This window comes from Myodes glareolus, chromosome 22 (assembly GCF_982192425.1).
Source record: "Myodes glareolus chromosome 22, mMyoGla1.1, whole genome shotgun sequence".
Lineage (NCBI taxonomy): Eukaryota > Metazoa > Chordata > Mammalia > Rodentia > Cricetidae > Myodes > Myodes glareolus.
The window spans coordinates 24,986,561-25,014,458 of record NC_142047.1 but is presented as its reverse complement, the minus strand read 5'-3'; the positions used below and the strand labels follow the sequence as shown (position 1 = coordinate 25,014,458).

General features: G+C 46.3%; 1 protein-coding gene and 1 pseudogene across 2 annotated transcripts; one reads left to right on the top strand and one right to left on the bottom strand.

Moving 5' to 3' along the window:
- Positions 1-75: 75 nt before the first annotated feature.
- Cfap263 (cilia and flagella associated protein 263) lies at positions 76-27,898 on the bottom strand. 2 transcript variants are annotated; one of them, XM_087900289.1, is made up of 9 exons: positions 27,724-27,898; positions 25,290-25,416; positions 23,761-23,922; positions 20,252-20,407; positions 18,391-18,471; positions 15,786-15,941; positions 11,340-11,447; positions 1,675-1,830; positions 76-228 (listed from the first exon to the last, which is right to left on the bottom strand). In XM_087900289.1, the coding sequence occupies exons 1-9, from the start codon at positions 27,819-27,821 to the stop codon at positions 142-144; spliced, it is 1,131 nt and encodes a 376-aa protein (XP_087756415.1). In that variant the 5' UTR covers positions 27,822-27,898; the 3' UTR covers positions 76-141. The 2 variants fall into 2 exon arrangements, with proteins under 2 accessions (XP_087756415.1, XP_087756416.1); XM_087900290.1 differs by lacking the exon at positions 23,761-23,922.
- LOC125399378 (U6atac minor spliceosomal RNA) lies at positions 9,881-9,936 on the top strand (annotated as a pseudogene).

Genomic DNA, 27,898 nt, shown 5'->3' with positions numbered 1-27,898 from the left:
GCTGGTGGCTTAGTAGTGACGGGTGAGGGGGGGATAAACACTATTTGGGCACAGGAAACAGTGAGAGAACCCCACTACTGGAAAACACTAGAGTACTTTAATAGGTCACTTCTGGGTCTGCGAGCTATGGGCTGCTCTTGGCTATTTCCCTGGGGGCCGGATCGTCTGTAGCTCCTCATCCGATGTTTTCATTTTATTCCAGGCTTTTCGGTACCCCTTTAAAGACATCTACAAAACAAAAAAGGGGGGTGGGGGTGGGAGAAGGTTACTTGGGAAAAATGGTGTGTGTGTGTCTGTGCTATTGACCACCGCCATCTACAAACTGCTGGCCATGCGGATGACCCTGTGAGGGGCCAAGGTCCCGTGGTGCACCCTACGGGCAGACATCATAGAGCAATGGAGACCCAGAAGACCTTTCTAGGGCCCGGGATGTAGCTCAGTTGCTATAGTGCGCGCCCAGCATGATCAAAGCCCTGCGTCTAATCCACAGCACCCGCTATACATTGGAGTAGTGATGGACTTAGGAGGTGGGAGAGGGGGTCAAAGTTCAAGCTTATCCTTAGCTACATATTAGGCAGAATTAGGGGACAATAGACTGGGATACCCTGGCACACTGTCTCCCAAGGAAAAAAAGAGAGAGAAAGAAAAAAATTAAAAAAGAAAAAAGCAGCAGCAGAAAAAAAATAACCCAAAAGATTGTTTTAAAGAGCGTATTTTTGCCCACAGCGAGATGGTGCAGGCCCCTGTTGGAGTCTCTGCTCACTTTCAGGTATACTGTATGCCAAGTTAGGGCCCTCGCATCCTCCCTGTCACCAACGACCACACGAGGGAAATGGAACTGGGGTCTAGATGTAGAAAGATCTCAGTTTCCCCAGCAGCTCACACAGGTTTTAATCTATACCCTGCGTGTGCAGACCACCATGAGATCTACACGCACGTCGACTCATAGAGACCCATAGTAACTATGTAAATGCATGGACTTGTGTTCTGAGAGCCATTAAAAACCCATTATTTTCTCTTTTTTCCTTCTCCTCTCCTCTCCTCTTCTCTCCTCTTCTCTCCTCTTCTCTCCTCTCCTCTCCTCTTCTCTCCTCTCCTCTCCTCTCCTCTTCTCTCCTCTCCTCTCTAAAACAGGACCTCACTCTGTAGTTTTGAGTACATTGTAGAACTATGTACTAACTATGGAGACCTGGCCTCAAACACAGATCTGCCTGCCTCTGCCTCCAAGCGTGGGACTAAAGGGGCCTGCCACCAAGTGTGCAGCTTCTCCTTTGCTTAAAAACTGCCTTCTCCATGGAAGAAGTAGTAGTTACTAAATACCCACAGTATGGAGGCATTCACAAGATTCTAGAATTCATCGCAGAAGCAAGCGACTAAACACACTTGGGTAACAAGAATCTCTCTCTCCCAGACCCTAAAGGACATTGTTCTTAACCATTAAAAGTGGGAGCTTAGTTGGCGGGGGGGGGGGGGGGGGGATGCACCATTCATTTTGGTTGAACAGTTGAAACAACTGCAGAGATTTCTCATGCACACAACACGTCCAACATCCTTATAACCTCAGCCCGATAAACAAATCCTGAAGGAAGATGTTGGTGGTTTGAGATACTTGGCGATCCCCTGTCACCAAGGCCAGGTCAGCGACTCAGTCCTGCCTGGGGACAACAGACTCACCTCTGCGATCTCCACCTTCCTCTCCCACATCTTGATGGTCTTCTCCAGTTCCCCATTCAAGATCTTCTCCTTGACGTACATCATCACCTGGGGAGCCCGGAACTCTGCCAGCTGCTTCCGTAACCTATTGTTCAGGGTATGGGCTTTGGCTCTGTCCTGTTGGGAAGGACCCATTAGTCCATGAAGTTCTGGGAGCTTCAATTTCAATACAGTTCCAAAATTGATAGTGACGGTCACAGAGCGTGGGGCCCTCTCAAGAATGTGGGTTTTCCTAGCAGATCAGGATGTTTCCATCCAGTTCAGAAATACCAGACACTACGGTTTTCATCCCTTTCTTTTCTTCTCTATTTCGTTTCTCTCCTTTACTAAGGACTGTGCTTCCTCTTGTTTAGATCTTCTTATGGTGCTTTCATGCGTGAGATTATATAGCTATACACACTGTGATTTCACCAGCCTCAATTCATTTCCTATCTTCCTGTATTGTAAAATATACATAATGAAACTTTCTATTTTAACCATTTTAAGTACATAGTTCAGTGGCATTAAGTACATATGTAATCCTAGCACTTGGGAGGTAGACACGGGAGAATTTGGAATTTGAATTCATCCTTGGGAACATACATGTTTGAGGCCTGTATGTAGCACATAATGACCCTCACAAGTGGGGGAGGCGAGCTACTCCTTGGTACGTCCAACTGAGAAGCTATCGTGTCATAGGTCACCTCCTCGCTGAGGATCGCCTTTGGGCTCCTTCTGTGTCTGGCACTGGGACCTGGTGGGAAATGCAGAGCTGACAACCCCAGACCCATCTTGTCACTCTGAACTCTAACAAGCTCATGGGATTGGTTTCCAGTTGCCAAGTTGAGAAGCACTGTTTTGATCCACTGTGACACAAACTAATAAAAACAATTAACTATTAACATGTTTTATGAAGGTGATAATCCAAGATGGTTGGTGGTGGCGCACGCCTTTAATCCCAGCATTTGGGAAGTAGAGGCAGGTGGATCTCTGTGACTTTGAAGCCAGTCTGGCCTAGAAAGTGAGTTCCAAGACAGTCAGCCCTGTTAAACAGATAAATCCTGTCTTGAAAAACAAAACAAAGGTCAAAAACAAAAACAACAAAGAAAACGGAACAAAGAAGGTGGTAATCCAGCCCGATTCCCACAGGCAGCCACTGTGGTAGCATCGAAGGCTGAGCCCAGAAGCACAGCACACTTGCTTTCTCATAAGGAAAATGAGAATACTCAGGATTCTCTCATCATATCTGAGTTTCACCTGTAACCCCAAAACTCAGCAGGCTGAGGCAGAAGGATTGAGCATTTAAGAATAGCCTAGACTACATAGTGAAACCCTGTCTTGGAAGGGAAGGGGAGGGTAAGGAAGCATCAGAATGTATTACAGCTGCGAGGTCATGCTGTGAAGGCCAAGGACCACAGTACCTGTAGAACATCCCACCTGTACATCAGGGATGCCACTACACGAAAGGTGATCTACTGTTCCCATTCTATGTCCATTTATCTACTGGTCAGCGGCCTAAGGGACTGACTTTATTTGGCAGATGGGCTCATGGCTGAGCACTTTGTAGGAAACAATGGCGATCTTTGGGTTAGCCACGCTAGAGCTTAGTTGGCTTCTGTTGCTCTAATAAACATCATGGCCAAAAGCAACAGGGGAAGAAAAGGGTTTATTTCAGCTTCCAGCTTTCTTTTTCTTTTCTTTTCTTTTTCCGAGTCAGGGTTTCTCTTTGTAGCTTTGGGGCCAGTCTTAGAACTCACTCTGTAGAGCAGGCTGGCCTTGAACTCAGAGATCTACCTGCCTCTGCCTCCTGAGTGCTAGGATTAAAGGCATGTGCCACCACCGCCTGGTTCATTTTGCAGTTTTTAATCTGTCATCCTGGAAAGTCAGGGCAGGAACTTAAGCAGAAACAGCTTACTGCGTTGTTTCTAATGGCTTGCTCAGCCTGCTTGCTTGTTTCCTTCCTTCCTTCTTTCCTTGCCTTTTCTTTCTTTCTTTTTTTTTTAACTTTTTTTTAAATTTATTTATTATGTATACAACATTCCTTCCATTTCTGCCTGCATGCCAGAAGAGGGTGCCAGACCTCATTACAGATGGTAGTGAGCTACCATGTGGTTGCTGGGAATTGAACTCAGGACCTCTGGAAGAGCAGTCAGTGCTCTTAACCTCTGAGCCATCTCTCCAGCCCTCTTCCTTTCTTTTCTTCTCTTTCTTCTTTCTTTCTTTCTTTCTTTCTTTCTTTCTTTCTTTCTTTCCTTCTCCCTCCCTCTATGTATTTTTTAGATGTTATTATTATATGTATATGGGCATGTGTATGTGCATATGCATACAGTATCCTCAGAAGAATTGACTCTCTTACAGCTGAAGTTACAGGTGAGCATCTGGATGTGGATACCAGGAACCAAACTCAGGTCTTCTACAAGAGCAGTGCTTTCTCTTAACCACTGAGCTGCCCAGCCTACTTTCTTATAGTACCCAGGACCACCAGCCCAGGGGTGGCACTGCCCACAGTGAGTTGGGAACTTCTGCATCAATAATACATCAAGAAAATGCACCACCGCATATTGGCACCCATAGGCCAATATGGTAGAGACATTTTTTCAGTTGAGGTCCCTTCCAAAATGACTCCAGCTTTGCATCAAGTAGATATAAAACTAGCCAGAGATTCAATAATACAAGCGGCAACAAACAAAACAGTTGACCAGGCAGATGTTTAACAGAACTAGACAAACAGACCAAGAAGAGCCTCCCTGTGTCTAGAGCAAGCCTCAAAAACTGACAATACCTTGCTGGAAAGAGGCCAGGCATGAGAGTGGATCAGTATGTAAGACAGTACCTTGCAGTATTGCTGAAAGCGATAGAGAGACTGGGCAGTAACTAACCGGGGCTAGCAGCTGGTGAGACACCAGCAGAAGAGGTTTTAGCAGGAAGATGAAAGACCAAGGAGAACTCAGCTGACACAGCAACCAAACAATCTGCTTGTCAGACTGGCCATGACAAGGCTGTGCCCACTGGCAACAATAGGGGAAGCAGAATCTACTGACTCGGTCCAGCCAAATCACCGAACAACGACAGCACCATGACAGGAGCTGCTGTAGTACCTAAAATGTGCAGTTTTCTGAAAACTATGAGATGGGCAAAGAAACAGGAGAATTCGACCCACACAGAAGGGAAAAAAAGGAAAGAAAACCAGGCAACATAAACTGTCCCTGGAGGAGTCCAGATGGTGGACTAAATGCACAGTTTCAAAGCGGCGATTCAATTATCCAAAGTAAATCATAGTTAGAGACTTCATGGAGAGCTGGGTGTGGCTATGCAGCCCTTCCAGACTCAGCACTCAGAGGCTAAAGTAGGGGGATCAGGAATTTGAAGCCACCCTGGGCTGCAAAATTCTGTCTGCCTCCCCCCAAAAAATCTTTTTTTTTTCCTAAGAAAAAGGTTTATTTACACATTTTATACATATGGGTGCTTTGTCTGCATGTACACCAGAAGGAGACACTAGATCCCATCACAGACAGTGTGAGTCGCCTTGTGAGTGCTGGGAATTGAACTTAGGACCTCTGGAAGAGCAGTCACTGACCTAGACCACTGAGCCATCTCTCCAGACCCTCAAAAACTCTTTGCAAACAGATTTAAGTCAATAAAATATGTGGTGAGATTTTGTTTGTGTTTTAACAAATAAAGCTTGCCTGAAGATCAGAGTGTGGAGCTAGCCATTCTAGTTAGTCACAGAGGCCAGACAGTGGTGGCACACACCTTTAATCCCAGCACCCAGGAGACAGAGGCAGACTGTGAGTTCAAGGGCACCCTGGGCTCCAGAAGATTGACTTGGTCTAATAGAGAAACAGAGCCAAGCAATGGTGGCTCACACCTTTAATCCCGGCACTAGGGAGGTGCAGCTGGAAAATGATATGGCTGGGGGGAGAGAGGAATATAAGGTGGGAGGAGACAGGAGCTCAAAGCATTCAGTCTGAGGACTTGTAGAGAAGGATCACCCATTCTGTCTGAGGATTCCATAGAGGTAAAAACCAGTGGCTGGCTGCTCTGCTTCTCTGATCTTTTCGTTCTCACCCCATAATATCTGACTCTGGGTTTTTACTATTAAGACCAATTAGAAATCAAGCTGCAAATGTATGAGAGCATTTAATTAATTAGAGATATTAATAAAAAGATGACAGCATCATCATCGCTGTTTTTGTTTGTTTGTTTGTTTGTTTGTTTGTTTTTTGACAGGGTCTCACTATATGGCTCTGGCTATCCTGGAACTCACTATGTTGATCAGGCTGGCCTCAACCTAAGTTGATCCACCAACCTCTGCCTCCTGGGTGCTGGAATTTATAGCATGAGCCACCATGCCTGGTACATCATTAATTTTTGAATGGGGAGTCTGGGGCTAGACCATGGCTCAGTGGCTCAGAGCACTATACTGACCTCCACGAGGACGTAACTTAGCTTCTAGCATCTCATTCAGGCAACTCACAACCACCTGTAGCTCCAGCGCCAAGGAGCTCTGCCAACTCCAGCCTCTGTCGGCACCTGCACTGACCGCAATGCCCACAGGCAGACATACACACGTATGTATAATTTAAGAAAAATAAATCTTTAGGAAGCGGGGCACCTGGAGACCTTTGCAATACAATGGAAAGGAAACCTTGCATTATCTGGGAGAAACAGCAGTAGGTTCAAGCTGTTAGAAGAACCAAGTACTGAACCTGAAGATGGATTGATAAAGGTTATGCAATCTGAAGAGAGGAAGTGAACACAGAAAAGCTAAGCATTTCCAGGAAATGTGGATAGCACCGAGTGCGGCATATGCGGTGGTAATGACAGAAGGGGACGGGGAGAGAGGCACAGAGAAGCTACTCAAAGGTTCCATGGATGAGAATCTCCCAATTTTTTATTTTAAAAAACATTAAACATTCAGATATTTTAATAAGCTCCAATGAGGATTAAGTGCAAAGAAACCTAACCCAAACACAGCACTCTCATAACATTGATAAGGCAAAGGGAGGAGCTTGAGATGGCAAGAAAAAAAAGTCCATCCTGTGCACAAGCTTGGTGAGATCGACAGCTGACTTCTCATCAGAAACAACAGAGGCCACATGACAATGGGATACAACATAAGTGTGGGAGAAAGAAAAACTGTCAATGAGTTGTGTGTGTATGTAAGTGTACATGTGTGTTCTACGTGTGTTAGTGTGTGTGTCCATATTTTCAAGCAGGTGCATATGGAAGCAGAGATCAATATTGGATGTCTTTCTTGCTTACATCCCACCATATTTTTTGAGACAGGTTCTCTCGTCCATTTGATAAGTTGGCCAGCCCATGATCTCCAGGGATTTTCTTGTCTTCAGCCATTGCCCACCAGCACTGAGGTTCCAGATTTGTACCACTGTGCACATAAGGGTGCTGGGGATCCAAACGCAAGTCCTCGTGTTTGCACAGTGGGTGCTTTACTGCCTGAGCCGTCGCCCCAGCCCTGGGCGCTTGCTTTCTAAAGCCATTATCAATTAAATGGGATCAGGACTCCTTGATATATGGAATGAGACTTGTCCAAGATGAAGCACACAGCATCTTCTAAAACTAGGATGTCCAAAAGAAGCCTAGTGTGATATGACATTTGAGTATAAATATATCTTAGATGGGATCTGCAACAATCAGAGGGCATCAAGCAAAAACAAAGGAAGTATACATAAAAACGTGGACTTTAGTCAATAATAATGAAATGATACTGTTCATAATTGTAACAAGCATGCTGATACTAAATGTTAAAATAGGAGAAAACAAATATGGGGTATAAAAGACAATATTGTAATTTCCCCAAAATATAAAATTTACAAAATAAGAGCTATTTATTTTTTGTTATTGTTTTATTTTGAGACAGGGTCTCTCTATGTCACCCTGACTGTCCTGTAAATGTCTATGTAGATCAGGCTGGCCTCTGACTCATGGAGATCTGCCTGTCTCTGCTTCCTGAGTGCTGGGATTAAAGCTGTACGCCACTATGCCTAGCATGGGGCTATTTTTTAAATGAAGGAGTAATAAAAAAGATTCCTACATCAAGGAAAATCCAGAGAAAGCTAGCATGTCTGCCTTATACTAAATACTAAAGGAAATTGCTCAGACTGAAAACAGAGACAGCAGAGGACTGGAAGGCGTCATTAAAACAAACAATCATGTCAGCCATTAGCACTTGTCACAGGTCTCTTAGCTAATTAAAACGCAAGCATATAGGAAACACACACATAATTGTGTTTGGAGTCTATGCCCTATAAAAGGAAAATGTAATAATTTGAACAGTGGCAGTACAGAGGACACAGGTTGGGAAGAATGCCGTGTTGAGAGAGAAGTAATTTCAGAGGGCAGCTCAAATGCACAGAGAGTGACCAGGAGACCATATGTGGTCAAATATGGTTAGTAGCACACGTTTTACCACCAAACTTTATCTCTTTTCTATCAGCTCTTGAATCCTCTCCTCATACCATTTAAACAATTATCTCCAAACTTAGATGTAAGAATCAGGCTCTATAAGTTGAGCAGAGTAGGGCAGATCGTCACCATGCCTGGCTAGATCTTAGTGCCTTCAACCTCACAACACACTATAAAAGAAAACATGAATTGGACTTCACAAAAAATGTAAAATCTGCGCTATAAACAACACCACTAACAAGTTGAAAGAACAGTGAGAGCCCATTACCCGTGGGTGGTGTAGCAGAAAGCAGAGACCTCAAACCATTCCCATGGCTCAGCAGTGCACACAAGGAAAGACAACGGACTAAAGGGTGAGCTGTGTGACTCACAGCACAGCACCACAGCTTCCACAATGAGATTCTGCCTTTTGCTTTTGTTTTTATTTTTATTTTGGTTTTGGTTCTTTGTTTTGTTTGGTTTTTCATTTTTGTTTTAATTTTTGCTTTGTTTTAGGGGGGAGGTTGCAAGGGCAGAGGGCAAATGCTAGGGAATGGGGAGATAAGAGGGATCGGATGTATGATGTGAAATCCACAAAGAGTCAATAAAAGGGTTTTTGTTGTTTTTTAAAGACTGAGAGAAGCCTACAGAGATAGCTCAGTGGTTAAGAGTACTGGCTACTTTTCCAAAGGATCTGGGCTCAATTCCCAGCACCCACATGGTGGCTCACAACCATCTGTAACTCTAGTTCAGAGGGACCCCACTCTGTCTTCTAGTTGCTCTGGGCACCAGGCAGGTACCTGGTACACACACATATATGCAGACAAACACTCTCACATGCATAGAATAAAAATAATGAAAATTAACTAAATACCACAGAATAGCATATGTGATAAGAGAATGAATCTAGGATACGCCGAGAATTCTTACAACTCAATTTTTAAAGAAAACTCAATTAAAAATGACGCAAAGGACAAGAAAACACATTTCTCCAAAATAACAGGCAAGTGGCCACAGCAGGAAAAGGGGCTCCGTGTCATTAGTCATCAGAGAACTTCAAATAAAATCCATAATAAGGCACATGACTTCAACCAACTTGGAGGGCCATTGAAAGAAAGAGTGATGTGTTGGCCAGAACGTATAGAAGGCCAGTGTGGTGGTGAGGACGTATAGAAGGCCAGGGTAAAGGTGAAAATGTACAGAAGGCCACTGTGATGTTGAGAACGCATAGAAGGGCAGTGTGATGGCGAGAACGTATAGAAGGGCCAGTGTGGTGACTTAGTGGGCAAAACGGTTTTCCATGCGAGTCTGAAGACTTGAATCCAATCCCTGGAACCCACTTAGGAAACCCGGATATAAAGTACAGAAAATAAGGGTTAGTGGAAGGCTCAGCCACAGATGGAACCTCCACATCCCTCCACACCCAAGGCTCAGGGACTGCCGTGGAAGAGGGGAGGAAAGATTGAGGAGTCAGAGATTAGGAAGGCCAGGACAGAACAAGGACTGCTGGACACGCTGGGGCACCACACGCATGAACTCCCGGGACCTGTGGTTGCCTGCACAAAGCCTGCAGAAGTGAAGCAGCCATTGCTCTAGCCTGGAGGCAGGGGCTCCTGAGACTTCAACCCTAACAAGAAGCTGTTTATAGCTGATGGCTTCTAGGGAAGTGAGAAGCAGTGTAGCTCCTGGTAGGTTCACCACACTCCAGTGGATGAGCCCATACCTAGGAGCATGTTGGTCAGCACAAACTGGACTCAGTGTGCTATTAAAAACAAAAAGAGATGTGTGGTATGAAAGGAGAGAAGGTTAGCACTCCCATTGACAATGATGGTTACGGTTAAGGCACTGCCACCTACTTCGTGTACTTCGCGGCATCGAGAGAGAGAGAGAGAGAGAGAGAGAGAGAGAGGTGCTGGGGCAACGGTGTCACATCCCTTTAAGCCCAGCACTCAGGAGGCAGAGGCAGGTGGATCTCTGAGTTCGAGTTCAGCCTGTTCTACAGAATGAGTTCCAGGACAGGCAGTACTGCACGGAGAAACCCTGTGTCAAAAAAACAAAACACAAAACAAGCCAACAAAGGAATGAGGCATGATAATACCGCATCTTTAAACCTAGAACTCACGACACAGAGGCAGGCACATCTGTGAATTTGAGGCCAGCTGGTCTACATAAGGAATTACAGGCCAACCAGGGCTACATAGTGAGACCCTATTTCAAAAATAAAATAAAATAAAAAAGGTAAGCAAAGGGCCATGCGACGATTTGACTAAGAATGGTCCCATAGGTTCATATATTAGAATACCTGGTCTCCAGTTGGTGAAACTGTTTGGAAAAGATTAGGAGATGTGGCCTTATTGGAGGAGTTGTCACTGGGGGGTGGGGGGGGCAGGCTTTGAGGTTTCAAAAGACACCATTCCCAGGACCTCTCTCTCTCTCTCTCTCTCTCTCTCTCTCTCTCTCTCTCTCTCTCTCTCTCTGTGTGTGTGTGTGTGTGTGTGTGTGTGTGTGTGTGTGTGCGTGTGTGTGTCTCCGATTTCTGGATGGAGATGTAGACTCTCAGCTGTCCCTGCCGCTGTGCCTTTGCTCCACCATCACGGACTCTCAGCTCTCTGAAATCATAAGCCCTAAATTAAATGCTTTCTTTTGTAAGATGCCTTGGTCATGGTGTTTTATCACAGCAAAAGAAAAGAAGTTAAGACAGGCTAGGGGTGTAACCCTTGTATAACGTGTGTAAAGCCCTGGGTTCCATCCCTGGCACTGAAAAACAGAAGTTAATGAGAAAAGTAAATAGGACTAAACCATGAAGGCCAGGACGCCAAAGAGAGGACTTTATGTTTCAATGGCAATCTAATCCATTCTCCTAGCGCTGGGGTTACAGACAGTTGTGAGTTGCCATGTGGGTGTGGGAACTGAACCCGGGTCCTCTGGAAGAGCAGTCAATGCTCTTAACCCCTGAGCCATCTCTCCAGCCCCCACCTTATGTATTTTGTAAGGTCATAGATACAGAACTTTAGAATTGGGAGGTTGTACTCTGGCATGTGCTGTGGACTGTTTTCCTTGTGAGTAGACCCTGGAACCTCACCCAGTGGTAAATATAACATCCCTGAGCTATAAAGCCAGTGACTGCTATCGTGGCTCAGAGCTGTTTTGATTTTTGTGGTCTGGATTAACCAAGGATCGAAGGACAGTGACCTTTGTGGACAGACGGCAGACATCAGAAACAGCGCGCTGTGCCCTCCTACCTCCTCCGCCTGTATGGTTTCTTTTTCAATTTTTCCAAGCAGCTCATTCCTCTGCAAGATCTCCTTGTCCAGACTGTTGTATATCTCCATTGCCCGATGAAGCTTGTTCTGAAACACACCAGAATGGCAGGCGCTAAGAGAAGCTCTCGGAGATGGGAACAAAGTGAGGCCATCATTCCGTCTACATAGATTCCTATCAGCTGGGGACCACCCTTCCCAGACGTGTCCAGATCTGGTGTCTCAGAGCTGGCTGGAGAGAGGGAGAGGACCTTGGGATCCTGGCGTCTGCTGGAGATGCAGAGTGATCCAACAACAGGACTCAGCTCTTGCCCCACTGGTTCCAAAGAAAAACTTTTAACAGCCAAACTTCTCTTACACTGATATGGTCTCCTTTCTAGGTTGTAAGGGGACATCCTGGTAGGGAGCAGAGCATTGTGCCTGACAGGTACAGATCACTCAGCAGCTGCCGTGACTACCTCATGAGGGCGCAGAGAGAGGAACCCCCACAGGAGGTGGGTCCAAACCCACTTAAAACTAAAAGAGCCAGGATTTGAATGGGTGTGGTGTGATTCCTTGACCTCTGAGCTCCACTACACACCCCTGCCTAAAGGAGCTGGGCCTGCTGGTGTCAGAGAATTCTGTAGTCACTGCCTCATGGATGCCCACGACATTATTTGCCCTTCAGTTCCCCCCAGGCTCCTGATTAGATTGACCTCCTCTGGAACCTTCTTCCTGAGCCTTCTTCTATCCTACCGGGAAGTCTCCAAAAGCTCTCCCTGCACCCTACCCTGCTGAGAAGTCTCCAAAAATGCTGGAATGTGCTCTGCCTGGATGAGGAGTAGGCACACCCCAAGAACTGACCCACCCAGCCCCAGGCACTGGCGAGTTAGTGAAACATTCTAGGCCTTGCCTCTGGGAAGCTCATTCGCAACCAATGCCAAGGGAGGTAGGGAGGCCGAAAATCACGGCAAGAATTCCAAGACTGCAGCTGTGCCGATGGGCACACAGTAGATGTGTCGGGGTGAGGGTGTCCCGCAACAGCAAGGAGGATAGATCATTGACAGACAAAATCACACTTAGCTCTGTGAGGAAGGAAGAGAAGGCAAGGAAAATGTCAGGGGAAGGAGGGTCCCAGAGGAGCTGGAAGAAGAGGTCATATTGTTGGGTGGATAGGGGAGGGAAGGGGCTGTGCTCTGCTGGGCCAGGGGATGCAAGTCACATAAGTGACACTCAGTGGTGATGCCAGCCACTTGAGGTCACTACAGAAAAGACAGACCCAGCTTTCCAGGGTAGCAAAACACTTCAGATTCTGAAACCAACAACCACTCCTCTCTGTTTACCCAGGGGCGTAGTTTGGGCACAATGCAGTACCCTCTCTGTCCATGGGCCCACCAAACTGAAATCTAGGAGCTGACCAGGTCCTTGGCTTGTGTCTGGGTCTCGAGGACCTCTCTTAGGCCCAGTGGTTGTTGGTTATTTCCTTGAAGTCAGGGCACTGTTTTTGTGTTTTTTGTGTTTTTTTTTTCCTGGCTATCAGTAGTTCATTCAATCCTAGAGGCCACTAAGATTCCTTCCATGTAGCCTCTTCTATCTTCAAAGCAGTGATGGAGGAATTCCGGCCCCCAAACTTCACTTACGCTTCACATCTTGGGCTTCTTTTTGCAAAGAAAATCTGCTTTCGGTGGCTCCTGAGATGAATCAGGCCTCCCGGACACCTCATCTTAGTGTCCCCTGGGCCACATAGGGGCATCTCAGAAATGACTTCACGCCTAAGCCATCGCATTCCCAGTCTGGATTTGCATTACAAGGGGTGTGCTCCTTTGCTATGGGGCTGGGAACTTCTTAGAATTCTGTTCTCCTCAGGGCACCAGGGCACTTAAGTCAGTCAAGGGTGATTCACAGCAGTGGACCCACCAGCCAGGCCTGAGGGCCTGGAGTCAGAGAAAACACCGGCACTGTTCACACTCAGGCTCACCTAGGAAAGTCACAGAAAACAGTGTGTCTGCCTAACTGGCATCAGAGCTGTGTCCTGAGCGATTGGTCTTGCACCTGGCATGCATGGCACTGTTACTTTTGACAAGAGTGGGGAGTTAATCCAAATGTTTTCAACAAGGTCTCATGCTTGGCTGCCTGAGACGTGTGCCAAACGGCTCCTCCTTTCACCCTCCCATGACCACCAAAACCACATCCAAACTGCTGCCAGTCAGCACTGTTCACTGGGCACCTGCTCTGGGCTGGCCTTGTTTTCTATTGCTGGGCACACTGCACAGACCACACAAAGCTCATCCAGAGGTGAGATGTGCACCTTGTCTCTGGCAGATGGTCCTATACCAGATGACAAATCATCACCATCAGTCCCAGTGGTCCCAAGTGACCATTGTTCTGCCTCCATTTCCCCTACAAGAGCTGAGAACTGGGATATGGGCAAAGCCAACAGAAGCGAGGTAGCTTTTCCCACAGTTCCTTACGTGGGCCCACCCTCAGGCTCCGCGGTGCATCTCTTCAGCTCCACCTTTGCTCACACCTTCTCATGAGACAGGTTCACAGGCAGTGCTCTGACTGGCCCGCTGTGCCGCTGCTCCCATTGGCCAGCAGTCTACACTGCGACCTTAAGCCCAGCCCGTGGAGCCCAGGTTCTGCAACCTGACAGCTTCACCATGGAAACTGCAGCTCCACTGCCCAAATCCCACAAGCTGAGGCAGGCCCCATGCCACTGAACCGTCTCCAGGGGATAAGGTCGAGGCCCAGGGTGATCAGCCATCCAGGATCGAGGATCAGAATTCACCCAGACTGGTCTCAGCTTGAAGTAGTTGTTCAGATGGCACAAGCTAAACGTGAGCAGTCCCACATGGGCATCAGGAAGCTGGCTCGGTCACTCTGCATGCTCTGTGCAGGATAGAGGAGGTCGAGCAGGACCCACGCTAGCCTGGCAGTACCCCTGGTTCTTATTTATGACTTGATGCTTAACAAAACTCAGCATCTTTTCTTTAGGTTTTTGTGATTTCTAAAGAAAAATGTTGAGCCAACGTAAATCTGTCTAATACATTCAAATTCACTTTGCTTTTCCTTTTGTTGGAGGATTTTGGGGAGGTTTTGTTTGTTTGGAGGCAAGGTCTCCCAATGTTGCCCAAGCTGCCCTCCCCACCCCACCCACATGTTATTATGCCTGGCAATAGTCAGGAATTTGAACAGATTCAAATTGCTAATCACATTGTTGTGGGTCAAATGAAGCTCACATGCGAGCTACCTAGGCTACATCCACCACTGTGCTGGGCAAGGCCAAGAGCCAGGAAACCCTTTCTGTGAAGGACCAGATAGCATATATGTTCAGCTTCGCAGCGCCAGAGGCAACATTTTGCACACTCTATAGTTCCTTCTGCTAACACGAGAAAAGCCTGCAGAGCCCTACGTGTGCTTTACTGGTGACATAAAAGCATAACTGGGTGTAATACTTTTACATAGGGCCGGTGAGGTGGCTCTGCAGGGAGACCTGGTTGCCACCGTGCCTGACAAGTTGGGTTTGATCCCTGCAATTCACATGGTAGGCAAGAGCTGACTCTTGTATGCTGTCCTCTGATCTCCACATGCATGCCACGGCATACTTGCCCGCAAACACACACGTGCACACTGAAAATAATAGAATGTGATGCATATGTATTATTTTTATATATATGACATATAACAATCATATCATTTTACATATATATACATATATATATGTATGTACACACTCACACACACACACATATGGACTTTCTAGAAGACAGCCCAGTTTTCCTGAGCTGGTTTGACAGTGTTCTCCATCATTCAGTGCTCTCCTGCACGTGTTCCTCTGAGAAAGCTAGGATGGGGATGAGGCCCACTCGCTCATCTCGCTGGCCACCGCAATACTCCATCACTCACTGGGTGACCAGATGGCTTGGTCTGCTGGGGATAGGCCCTATTCATACCCATAGTCCCTGCTTAATTATTAATAGTGCCTCTTCTCTCTCCCCAAAGTGTTGCGTTCAGACGATGAATAATTTAGTAGTTTTCTGATTTATGGCTGAGACTGTTTTAAGGGAAGTACAGGCTGCATCCCTCAATTAAACGGGGCCTGCATGTGGTTCACTTTCAAACACTGCACATAAAAGTCGCCCAGGGAATTCAAAACAAAGCCAGACCCACGGCCCTCACCCCCAATTCAATCAGTCAGGGTGGGATCAGAGCATAGACATACATTTTCAAAAGGAGAAGGCACCCAGGTGGGACTAGTGGACAGTTAGGACTGGGAGAGCATTCTGGGGATTTTATGAGACCCAGCTTTGCCAAATCAAGAGAAGTCAGGGGACAACAGGAAACGCCTACAGTCTGGGTGAGTCGCTTGTGTCCACAGGGACCTCCCTGCGGTGGGGCAGGTGGTTGGAGGAAGCCTGGCAGGGTGCCTGGCCCTGGGGTGGGCCTTACTTTGTAGATGTTGAGGACCTGCATGGTGTTTCCGGAGGCCAGCTTCAGCTGGATCAGTTCCTGATTCCTTGCTTCAATCGTCTCTAAAAACTGAGCATTCTCGATTTTCAGCTGCTGAAAGTCGACGTCGTGCAGGGCCTCGCCCACTTCCTCCTTCTGGAATTCCCAAAGAGCAGAGGCAAGGTCAGGTGGGATTTCAGAGACCTGCCACCATCCGCTAAAACCATCCTGAGCATTGGCATGGCAGCAGGCACTAGGGCCGGTTATTAAGTTAACACAATGCCTCCAGACTCAGGGGACCAGAGAAAAGCCAAAGATGGCAACGTAACAGTTTAGTACCAAAGGGAAGGACAGAGCACACAGGTGCCCTGGGGCCAGGCCTAGGAGACTGCCCATAAGGAATACGGTACTTGGACAGAGCTATGAAGGCAAACTAAAAAGCAAGTCATTTGGAAGTGATTTTTAATTTGGGCTTGGTGTCATAACCCTGCAATCCCAGCACTTGGGAGGCTGAGGAAGAGTGAAGCCATAGTAAGTTTATGTGGCAAGACTTTGTCTCTAAAGCAAATAAATAAATTCAACTTCCAAACCTGGAAAGCCACAAATGGCTGCCCATAACTTCCCCTTGTTTGAGTAAACAGTTTTGTAGGCGTGTATATGGGGTCCCTCTCTAAACTGTGCCCCCACTTTCTGTCCAGGCCCATGCCCTCTTGTTTGTGGGGTCCATTTCCTTACATCCAGATACCATCCACCCAGCAACACTGCATAGCCTGTTTTCTGCTCCCAGGGCAAACCTGCTCTCCACTGAGCCTCTGACACCATAATCCTAGGCCCTCGTACCTCTGTTCCCTTTCAGAGGAACAGAGCTGTGTTCACCCCACCCTATCAGGTCATTACTCTCCATTGGCCTGTGCTCTTAGGGATAGGGCTCACATCTCTGTTGTCTCTGTGCAGCAATGGCATACAGGTTAAAGGTCATCCATATACTCTTACTCCAAGTTTCCCATCATGGTGCCTGAACCTGAAGCCCTGGAGACCAGGAGCTCACTACCTGCAGGCAGCCCCTGGACAGCGATCCTTCTTCTAGCCCTCACTGGCTCTGCCTTTCCACGGCAGCCCTAAGCACAGATAGCCAACCGCCCCTCCTCCTCTTGCCATGGCCAAACTGGGCTTCTTTCAACTATGGAGTTCATGTTGGCAGTGCTGCCCCAGGCAAGGACAGAGCAGAGCCAGTCCCTCCTTGCTCTGGTTCGTGTTTCTAGGACAGCCTGCACCCCTGCTGATAGTCACAGTGTCTGCATCTAAGCCTGTGCCTGCACAGATATTTTGGGAGTCTTGCATTTCTCCTTAGTCACATTAGGGCTGCTCCGGTCTGTCGAGGTCTTTCTGGATCCTGAGTCAACCAAGCAATAGTTGCCTGACATGAACTCTGTCCTGCCCAGTCCCACATCACTGCCATGGCTACCTCTGAGGCATATGTCATCAGTGCCCGTATTTGATATAAGGATAAAAACACCAGGCAATGAAAGGATGAAGTCACAGACCATGTTACAGAACCTGTGCCCCACAGTAGCCCTCCTGTCCTTTAACTAGGAGATCTTGACGTCATCTGTTGACACACTTACCCCTGCTCAGTGAAATGATGCCACCCAGCCACATCCCTCAAAAAGCCACATGGGCCATTTCTCTACAGAAAGCCTCGAATTTGCCTGCCCACTAGCTATATTGGTTTCTTCTGGTTGCTGCCACAAGTTGGTACAAACCTAGTGGCTTAAAACCATACACGTGTATGTATTACTTCCCCATTCTGGAGGCTGAAGGTCTGACTAGGTTTGGGGCTACAATCATAATGCTATTCCTTCTGGAGGCTCTTGGTAAGAGCATCTCTTTGTTCTTCCCAGCTTCTAGAAGTTGCTTGCGCTCCTTGGCTCATGACCCCTGCTCATTCTATTTCCTTTCACCCTCTTTCTTTTCTCTCAAGAGGAGGGAAGTGGTGTTGGGTGCAGCCAGGTAAGCCAAGATTGTCTACTGCATGGGTTTGCTTTACATGTCCAATTAACACCACTTAGTATCACGTGGGAAGAGTGTCTCAACAAGGGTTTGTCTACATTGGGCTGGCCCGTGGGGGAGTCTTAATTAGGCCAATTGACATGGGAAGGTCCAGCCCACTGTGGGTGGCACCATCCCCAAGGCAGGGGGTCCTGAACTGTATTAAGAGTGCAGAAGGCAGCGGAGCACAAGCAAGCCAACAAGCACGTACTTCTTCATCTTTCTCTGCTCCTGACTGTGGACGTGGAAGTGATGAGCTGTTGGAAGTCCCTGCCACTTCTCCACAATGATGGCCTGTAACCTGGAATTATAAGCTGAAAAAAAAATCTCTTCTACCCTAAATTTCTTTTCCTTTATTTCAGAAACGAAGCTAGAGCATCTTCCCTTCCTAAGACCTCTAAATCAATAACAACTGCCAAGTTCTTCTACTGTGTAAAGTAAGTTGTTCGAAGATCCCAGTGACTAGGTCAGGAGTCTCTGTCAGGGGCGGGAGAGCTGCTGAGTGGGAATAATACTCAGGCTACCTTTTAAAAAAGAAAGAAAGAAAACCACATACCTGTCTCAACTGCAAAAGCATCTTTTTCTTCTGAACTTTGAGAGAGACGTTTTTCAAACATAATTTATCCTTCATATTATCCTAAAAAAAGAAAGGAAGGAAGGAAGAAGAAAGAAAAAAGGAAGGAAGGAAGGAAGGAAGGAAGGAAGGAAGGAAGAAAGAAAGAAAGAAAGAAAGAAAGAAAGAAAGAAAGGAAGAAAGAACATTTTAATCAATTACTCATCTTTACCCCTGTTGCTCTGAATAATAGATCTGGGCCTACAAACCAGACCGTGAGCCCTAGCCTTCGGTCATTTCTTCTCAGTCCTCTCGACTCTGCTCAAACAGGTGCTGAGATGCCATTTCACTAGAAGCCAAGATGTAGAGGAAACTGGGTTGGCCCCATGCCAGTGTCACAATACTTCTGCATTTGTCATTATTGGGGTGTTGTGCTACCATAGAGGACTCTACTGGTAAAATAATCTTGGGACTCTTTGATGTTTATATGGTAGGCTGCAGTGTTATCATTCATAGTGTGTTAGGATTAAGGACCCTCAACTACCCCAGGGTCCAAAGTTTAACACGCTACCAGCTCTCTGCAATTGAAAGCATACTCTCCTCAGAGGTCCCCTTCCTCTCTCGTGTCTGAGTCCACCTTATAGGAAGGAGATGAAAAGCGCTTGAGAGGGACCTCTCACCTATGCAGCAACCTGACTAGCTCACACCTTTCTCGAGGAAACACACTCATCGTGAAACAGATAACAAGCAAGAGGAAACACAAATACTCATCCTGCCCAGTCGGTTGCTGTTTTCTTTAGGCTTTGCTTTATGTAAAATACGTGCTTTGGGGGTAAGAGGTTGAAGAGATGGCTCCGTACTTAAGAGTGCTGGCTGCTCCTCTAGAGGACCCGGGTTTGATTCCCAGCACCCACGAGGAGACTCACAACCATTCATAATTCCAGTTTCAGGAGATCTGATGCCCTCTTTTTGCCTACACAAGCACCAGGCCATACACATGGTACACATAAATATACCTAGGCAAAACAAACAAAAAGGAACCCTGTACACATAAATTTTTTTTTAATTTAGACACACACACATACTTGGAGATTAAAAAGTATTTTATATATGTGGGAAATGTTATGGTGGAGTGTAGGAGAAAATGCAGGCATAACCTGGTGGCCAACCTACCTGGTACACTGCTCTCCTAAATACAAAGCATGGCTCACCGTGCTCCTGAAGCCAGAGCACCGAACCCTGAAGCAGCAGGTGGTAGTTGGCCTAGAGAGGCGTCTTCTTTGGCATAGAGACCCTCCCTGGTGTTTAGAGCACTCGCTATCCAATCCGAGGTAATATGCTAACCAATCACGGCTTCCTTAGAGATCACATGGGATTAAGTGGATGATGGCCCCTGAAACTGTCTCTAGAGTGGTTTATTGACCCCATGGGCATTGCTGTCTTGTCAGGGAAGCCAGATAATGACAGCAGTGATTACTAAGGGCAGAGCAGAGGCTGCAGCATGTGGGCCGTTTCTGTGTCACTGCCATAGGAATTGATTTTTTTTTTTTTTTTTGGAGTAGGGTCTCTCTACATAGTCCTAGCTGTCCTGGAGCTTGCTATGTAGACCAGGCTGGCCTCGAACTCACAGAGATCAACCTCCTTCTGTCTCCTGAGTACTAGGATTAAAGGTGTGCACAGTCTTTAATCTCAGTACTTGGGATGCAGAGGCAGGTGGATCTCCGTGCGTTCGAGGTCAGTCTGGCCTAAAAAGTGACTTCCAGGATATCCAGGGCCATTACATAAAGAAATCCTGTTTCAGAAAACCAACAAACAACAAGAAAAGGAATGGATTCTTGAATTCTAAGCTCTGCAAGTAGCTCACCCTCCGGCGGTTCATGTCCTCGATGTACTTCATCACTTTCTGAGTGGCCAGAATGCTCCCTTTCTTCTTGGATATGGTTTTCAGAATATCTTTTTCAAATTCATGCACTGCTCTCTGAAGTTCAATCCATCGAATTTCAGCTTCCTCGATGATAGCCTGGAAGGGTCAGCCAAGAGAGAAGGGTTTCCAAAAACTCCCAACTGCACACCCTTGAAGGATACCTAAGTCCCCACTGCCTCTGTCTCAGGGTGGGTGTTTCTTCTAGGGCTTAGAAAGTACGAAGCTGATTCTATGACAACTATTATTTTGAAGCATGCCTTGGAAGTTAAAGCATCCACAGAAGCTGGCAAGCCAACGAAAACAAGACCAATGATCTCTCTGACTATTCCCATACTGGGAGTATTATCCACTAAAGGTCAAGCCATATAAAAGATATGGAAAACCTGGGTGTGGCGGTGTACGCTTGTGATCCAAGCAGCTGAGGGGATGAGGCAAGAGGACTGCCGTGAGTTTGAGGCTAGCCTGGGCTACAAAGTGAGACCCATCCTCAAAATAACAAATACCACCAAAACTCCAGCTGGTACAAAGCAAAGCACGAGTCTCAGTTAAATCCAGAGAGATGGTGAATTAGTGAGGGAGATGATAAAGCGCTCTTACACGCATGCATAACCTGAAGAAAAGATGCTACAAAGGAATATACAGGCACAGAAGTCGCTTTTAACTGCATGCTCGGGGTCTGCAGAAAAGCCGTTTGAAGATATTAAATGGAAAGTGTAAGAAATAACTAATTCAGGTTTGTGCATCGTCCTATATAGCATAAATCTTCCATCCTGTGCCACCTGGGGCACATAGTCATCTTTTCTCCAGAGTATGCTGTTCTATACGCTATGCTCACGTCAGTCAACCAGCAGTCACTGGGGTTATCCACTGACTGTGGGGAGAAGGCAGATTCCAGTGTTTGTGTTCTAGCAACCCTTATTTTACTTAACAAAGGCCCCCAAAACGCAAAAGAAATGATGCTGGCATTTTATTAAAGTTTATTGTTAAAGTTGTCTTATTCTATATTAGTTATTGTTAATCTTGTACTATAACCAGTGTATAAGTTAAACTTTACTATATGTATGTAGGGGAAAATACAGTACATGGTTTGTCATTATCCAAGGTTTTGGGAATCCACGGGACAACTTGGAGCATGTCCTCTGCAGATAAGGAAAAAATGGATAATGACATAGAAAGACAGTGGTAAGCAAAAGGTATACTTCATGAGAGAATTTAATACCTCTTAAAAGGAAATTCATATGTATACAGAAATGTATCTGAACCCTAGGAAATAAATCCAAATGAGAGTAGATACTTCTGCTAAGATGGCAGCACTGTGTTTTCAAATGTTCCTTTAGCTTACCTATATTATATTATATTATATTATATTATATTATATTATATTATATTATTATATTAGCAGACTCTTATATTAAGGAGTCCTGTTTGGGAATCAGGTCGAGTAGGGTAATGAGGCCTGAGAACTGGGCAGGGGGGTTATCAAACCTTCTGTGTCTTAGAAAGCTGGATCCCACTGGGGATAACTGAGCAGGAAAGCAACATGCTAAAAGCAGCATGTAAGATATAGAACATTAAAATATAGCACATTTTAAGATGATGGATAATGGGACTGGAGAATGGCAGAGCAGTTAAGAGCACTGACTGCTCCTTCAGGGAACCCTTGGTATATTCCCAGCACTCACATGTAAATCCAGTTCCAGAGGACCTGACACTCTCTTCTGGCCTCCAGGGGCACCACATATGCATGAAATGCACAGAAATACACACAGGCAATCATTCACACTTAAAAAATAAGAATAAATAAATCTTTAAAAAGTAAAATATTTTATAACAAATACGGTCTTCTTTGAACATTGAAGTGTAAAAGGAAGGAGCGGGCTGTGTTCCTGCCCTGATCCCGGCTAGTTTAACCCCGAAATAATTGCATGGAAACTGTATTCTTTTAAACACTGCCTGGCCCATTATCTGTAGCCTCTTATTGGCTAATTCTCACATCTTGTCTCAACCCATTTCTAATAATCTGTATGTCACCACGAGGTCGTGGCTTACCGGGAAAGATTCAGCATGTCTGACCTGGCAGCTTCATGGCAGGCAGCTCTCTGACTCTGCTTCTTTCTCCCAGCATTCTGTTCTGTCTACTCTGCCTATCTAAGCTGCTGTCCTATCAAAGGCCGAGGCAGTTTCTTTATTAACCAATGAAAGTAACACATAGACAGATGACCCTCATCCATCATTGAAGCATATACACCTACTTTTAAAGGGTAACATGAGAAAGGTCACACAGGAAATCATTCTATTCCAGTCTTTCCTGGTTTGCTAACAGGAAACAGCATCTTCGGTGATATCCCAAACTCTAGTCTTCCCATGTAGGAGCACCAGGTCCCTTGCATGCTGCTTTTAGCATGTTGCTTTCCTGCTCAGTTATCCCCAGGGGAATCCAGCTTTCTAAGACACAGAAGGTTTGATAAACCCCCTGCCCAGTTCTCAGGCCTCATTACCCTACTTGACCTGATTCCCAAACAGGGCTCCTTAATATGAGAGTCTGCCAAGCTGGTGCCGACATCAATTCCTTGACTTTCACCTCATCTGTGCTGCTCCTCTGGCCTGGCCTGAAGCAAAGAGCATCCTTCTTCACGGCCCTGTCAAGTCCTGTGCTAAAGGCAAGCTAATAACTTCATTGCCTGGGAAACCAAATAAACAGGATTATTTCTTCACTGGAGGGCTGGTTTTATCGGGTTTAATGGGGAGGCTGTGTTGGAGTTCAGAAGTCATGCCCATGACTATGCATGGCTGAAGTATATGAAGACTGACTTGGGCATTTGTACACGATTCACTCACTTAAACCTTAAACTCCTCGTATTATTAAAGAATTATTGCAAAAACTTGAGGGTCTGAATAGTCATTGTGTTTATGGGTTTTTTTGAAAGATTTATTTATTTTATTATTTTTATGTATATGAGTGCTTTGCTTGCATGTATGTATGTAGACCACATATGTGCCTGGTTCCCTCAAATATCAGAAGAGGGCGTCAGACCTCCAGGGACTGGAGTTACAGATGGTTATGAGCCACCATGTGGTGCTGGGAATTGAACTGAATCCTGGTCCTCTCCAAAACAAACAAATGCTCTTAACCACTGAACCATCTCTCCAGCCCGTGGCTATGCCTTTGAAAAAGAACCATATTTTAAAGACAGATGATAAAATACTTACAGTAGACAAGACACCTAGAGTTCACTTCCTAACATCCCAGTGAGGAAAGGGGAACGGGAGCGGTCTTGTGCCAATGAGTGTCATAGCTGGGTGTCGCTGGGGATGACAGTTCTCTATGCTGGAGCATTTTCGATACTTTATATTGAAACAAGTTTAAAGATCCTTGGGTTTCTTTTCAAGGACCAGCAAGACGTGACACCCCCCAGGTGAAGAGGTGCAGCCCAGGGAGGAGCGAGTACCTCATGGTGTTGCAGGTCTCGCTCTGCATTGGCCCGCATGTGTCGTATTTCCTCTCTTGTGTCTTCTAGCTCCTTCTGTACGAGCTCAAGCTTCTGGACTACAGAGAGGCCTGATGTACGATCCAGACCTGCGCGGGCCTTGGATTTACGCCTGCTCCGGAACTGTAACCCAAGCCAAACCAAGGCGGGGTCAGAGAGGAACTGGAGATGAATCGGCCCTAGGGAGTCATGAGAATGAGCTCTGAGACTTACAAGATGCTCTGGATGGAGGCGGGGAGGCAGGGAGAAGGCACGGTGAAAGGATGCTGGACATTAGGCCTGAGACGACATTTTTCTGAGTCATCCTAAGGCCCTGCACTAACTATCACAAGGCTTATGCTTGACAATGAGTTGAAATATATCAGAAATAACTCGAGGGTAGAAATAGAAATGCTGCGGACCAATATTGTAACGAACTAACCAAACTGTTGCTGTATCCAAGAGAACAGCTGTATGCACTTTGGAGAGTCTGTCACAATCATGCCTGTGGACTGTTGATGTTCCCTCACAGAAGGAACAGAGAGGGTCGCTGGACCCTCACTCGAGTGTCTGGCCACTCCTCCCAGTCACTTCCAGGCAATTCGGCCTTAATTGCATGAGGTGTCCAGAAGAGACAAGCGTACATAGACTGGGGAGGACAGAGCAGGACAGAGCGGGGGCTCCACCTATGCAGCTAAAGAGAGCATACTGGGTGAAGACTTGGCAGTGCAACTTCTTTGGGGTCACCCATGCTCTGTAAACAAGCCAGATGGACTCACTGGCTCCTCAGGGCAAACTGTGGTAGATTCATACTTTGGTTTGTGTTGGAACCTAGGAAGATAGGATCGTTACAGTTCACATCTCCCCAGGAAAGGAAATTTAGAAACACCTCAGTTATCGCCCAGGGAAGGCCTAGAGTTCAGGGCTCCTGCATGGACACAGAAGAGCAACCCATCTAGGCACTGTATTTAGCAAAACAGACAAGAATAATGAATTTTCTAGGCCCTCAAAGTCAATGATCATAGAAAGTGGTTCAGATAAGGTGTGAATCTCACAGTAAGGTTTTTTTTTTTTCATCCTCCAAAAATAACCGTCCATCGATTGGCCCTTTGAGATAAATCTGGTAGTACAAACCTGTAATCCCAGCAGCTGAGAGGCCAAGAAAGGAAGGCTACAGGGTTTTAGGTCAGCCTGGGCTACAAAGTAAGACCAGGTCTCAAAGAAAAACCTAAGGACTAGGAATGAAGCTTGGGGGTTAGAGTGCTTGCCTATCATACCAGCCTTCAAGGAATCTTCCGGATAAACTAAGGTATTCTGGAAGAGTCAGCTACCAAGTGGATGGGGTTCCCTCACCTGAAAGGAAACTGCAAGAGAAGGAATAACCTGAGTAAGGCAGGGAGAAAGTCCCATGACCCCCTGACCCAAGAAGGCACACCAAAGGCAGATACACCAACGATTTGCATTGACAGAGGCAAACAGGATGAGATAATTTTTCAACTTTCATTGTGTACCTGTGAAAATTCTGCTGCTGATAATTTAAGGTCTGATAACCGTGGTATCCGGTGGTCCCTGGGTTCCAGTCTAGAGTAATATTTCTCAAACATCTCTGTTTCTGTTTTGAGAGCAGAGTTTCCATAGCTGCAAGATACAGGGTACCTAAGTAAATTCTATGAATAGCACCCCAAAATAATCAGTATTTAGTACATTACTGGTCACACACAGCCTTCTGTAAGACACGTAGCTTCTTGGGATCTGCCTTTCTTCACCTATAATGGGTATAATAATAGCACCTTTCTTAAAAGGTAGGGGCGAGGAACGCAATGGCCTGAGGACAGCTTCTGGCCATGCACTGCTGGCAGAGTATTGGATCTCTTGGTTATTGTGTCTAACAAGCCACAAACTTCAGAGTGCTGGTGTCCTATTGATGACTGTTACTGCTGGCCCTGTCTTCAGATATCATCTAACTCGTTTGTAAAAGTACTCCTGAATAAACAACTTTCTGGAAGCTATCTAGACCCCCCTCCCATCTTCAGATGGTGGCTTTTGCTTCTCTGTTCTTTCACTGGCACCACCCAACAGGTTCGAGATCCCATTGGATGGTTATCATAAACGAAGAAGTCTTTAAATTGTGGCTTTCAAACAAGAGATGGCAAATCTACTTAGCTCATATACGCCAAGATACAACTTAGATACAAGGTACTACTTCTCATATATGAAACTTGCCTTTTATGTTTATTTGTTTAGAGTCAATGTATGGTGGTTTGAGCGAGAATGCCTCTTCCCCCCTCCCCCTGCTTAGGCTCAGGTATTTGAATGATTAGTCTCTAGCAGGTGGCACTGTTTGGGAAGGACTGGGAGATGTGACCCTACTGGAGGGGGTGTGTCACTGGGGGTGAGCTTAGATGTTTCAAAAGCCCATGCCATTCCGAGTTACTGCATGCTCTCTGCCCTGTGCTTGTGGGTCAGATATAAGCTTTCAGATACTGCTTCAGCATCATGCCTGACTGCCTGCCTGCTGCCATGCTCCCTACCATGAACATCATGAACTTCTAAGCCTCTGGAGCCATGAGCCCCTAAATTAAATGCTTTCTTTTATGAGTTGCCTTGGTCATAGTGTTTTGTCCCAGCAATAGAAAGGGAGCTAAGATCCAGGGCATCATCATGTAGTCCTGGCTAGCCTGGAACTTGTGTTATGTAAACCAGCCTGACCTTAAAATCACAGAAATTCACCTGCCTCAGTGATGCTGGGACTAAAGGTGAGGGCCACCATGCCCAACTTTAATGTGTGTGTGTGTGTGTGTGTGTGTGTGTGTGTGTGTGTGTGTGTGTAAGAGAGAGAGAGAGAGAAAGAGAGAGAGACAGAGACAGAGAGAGAAGTACTGGGGTTGAACCAATAGGACTCTACCACTGAGCGACATCCCTGAACTTTCCCATTCTATCTGTATGTACATACACAAATACACATGTGGAAGAGACAGTGACATTGGGGCCTAGGTGTGCTGTTAAACTAATTCCTGAAGTTGAGATTAGTACAGAAGCCTAATGAGAAAGAGAGGGAAATCAAGGCACCCTGCCTTTTAAGCACATATTGTATTCTCAGTGGAGCAGTCCATGGGTCCCTGGATTTGAATCTCTGCTGCAGGACCTTAAGGAAGGAAACTTTAGAGAGTGTGTACCTCCTAGGATTGTTGTATCATACAATCCTATGCTGTGGCATATGACATACACATATATGATATATGTGTGTATCATACACATATATATGATATACACATACAAGGCTGTGGCATATGACAGACACCCAAAATGGCAGCTATTAGTACTAATCTCTAGATTCTGGTGTTAACTATTTATAGACGGATAGAAGCAACGCCTATTCAGGCTGCCAGAAAGAGGATGTCGTTTCAGATCAATACATTGTACATGGAACCTCAACTCCATCATGGAGTCTTCGTACTCAGTTAACTTGCTGCGGCAGGTAGAAAACAGGCTGTAGAAAAGACAGAGCGCTGGGCCAATGGTTCCTCATAGCCTCTGTGCTTAAACCCTCACTCAGCCCACGAAGCCTCAAGCAAATCATTTCAATAGCTTCGTTTCTACCCAGTTGCCATTTAATTTTGTCATACAAACTTTGGAAAGGGGCTTAGGAGGCCACTTGATGCAGACCGGGAGAGCAGCTGCTCGGCACCAGGGAGACACACCAGGCCAAAGCTCTACCGCCACCAAATCCTCTCTGGTCTTTGCAAGGCTACCTGACTCCCTTGCTCCACCACCTTGTCCTGGCTCCATCAGAGGCTTGACAGCTCAGGATTAGGCAAGAAGCAAGGGTAAGCAGGCAAAGAAATTCCTTCTTCACGTAGTGGGCTGCGCTCCCGCGGGGTTGGGCGTAGGCCTGGGTGGTCTGCGGGCTGCAGCTGAGGCCTCAGAGGCCCACGGTGCCGATACCTGAGCTCCTCCACCAGCCCGCACAGTTGGATGACAGGCAGCTCGCCATTCTCCGTCTGGGAGTCGGTGGCCGCGTTGTCGGAGTCCTCCTCAGACATTTCTCAGCCTAGTGTGCTCTGGGAGCCTTCAGCAAGACTCCTTGCGTCACTCTGGCAGCGACCCCGCGGCGCGTTGC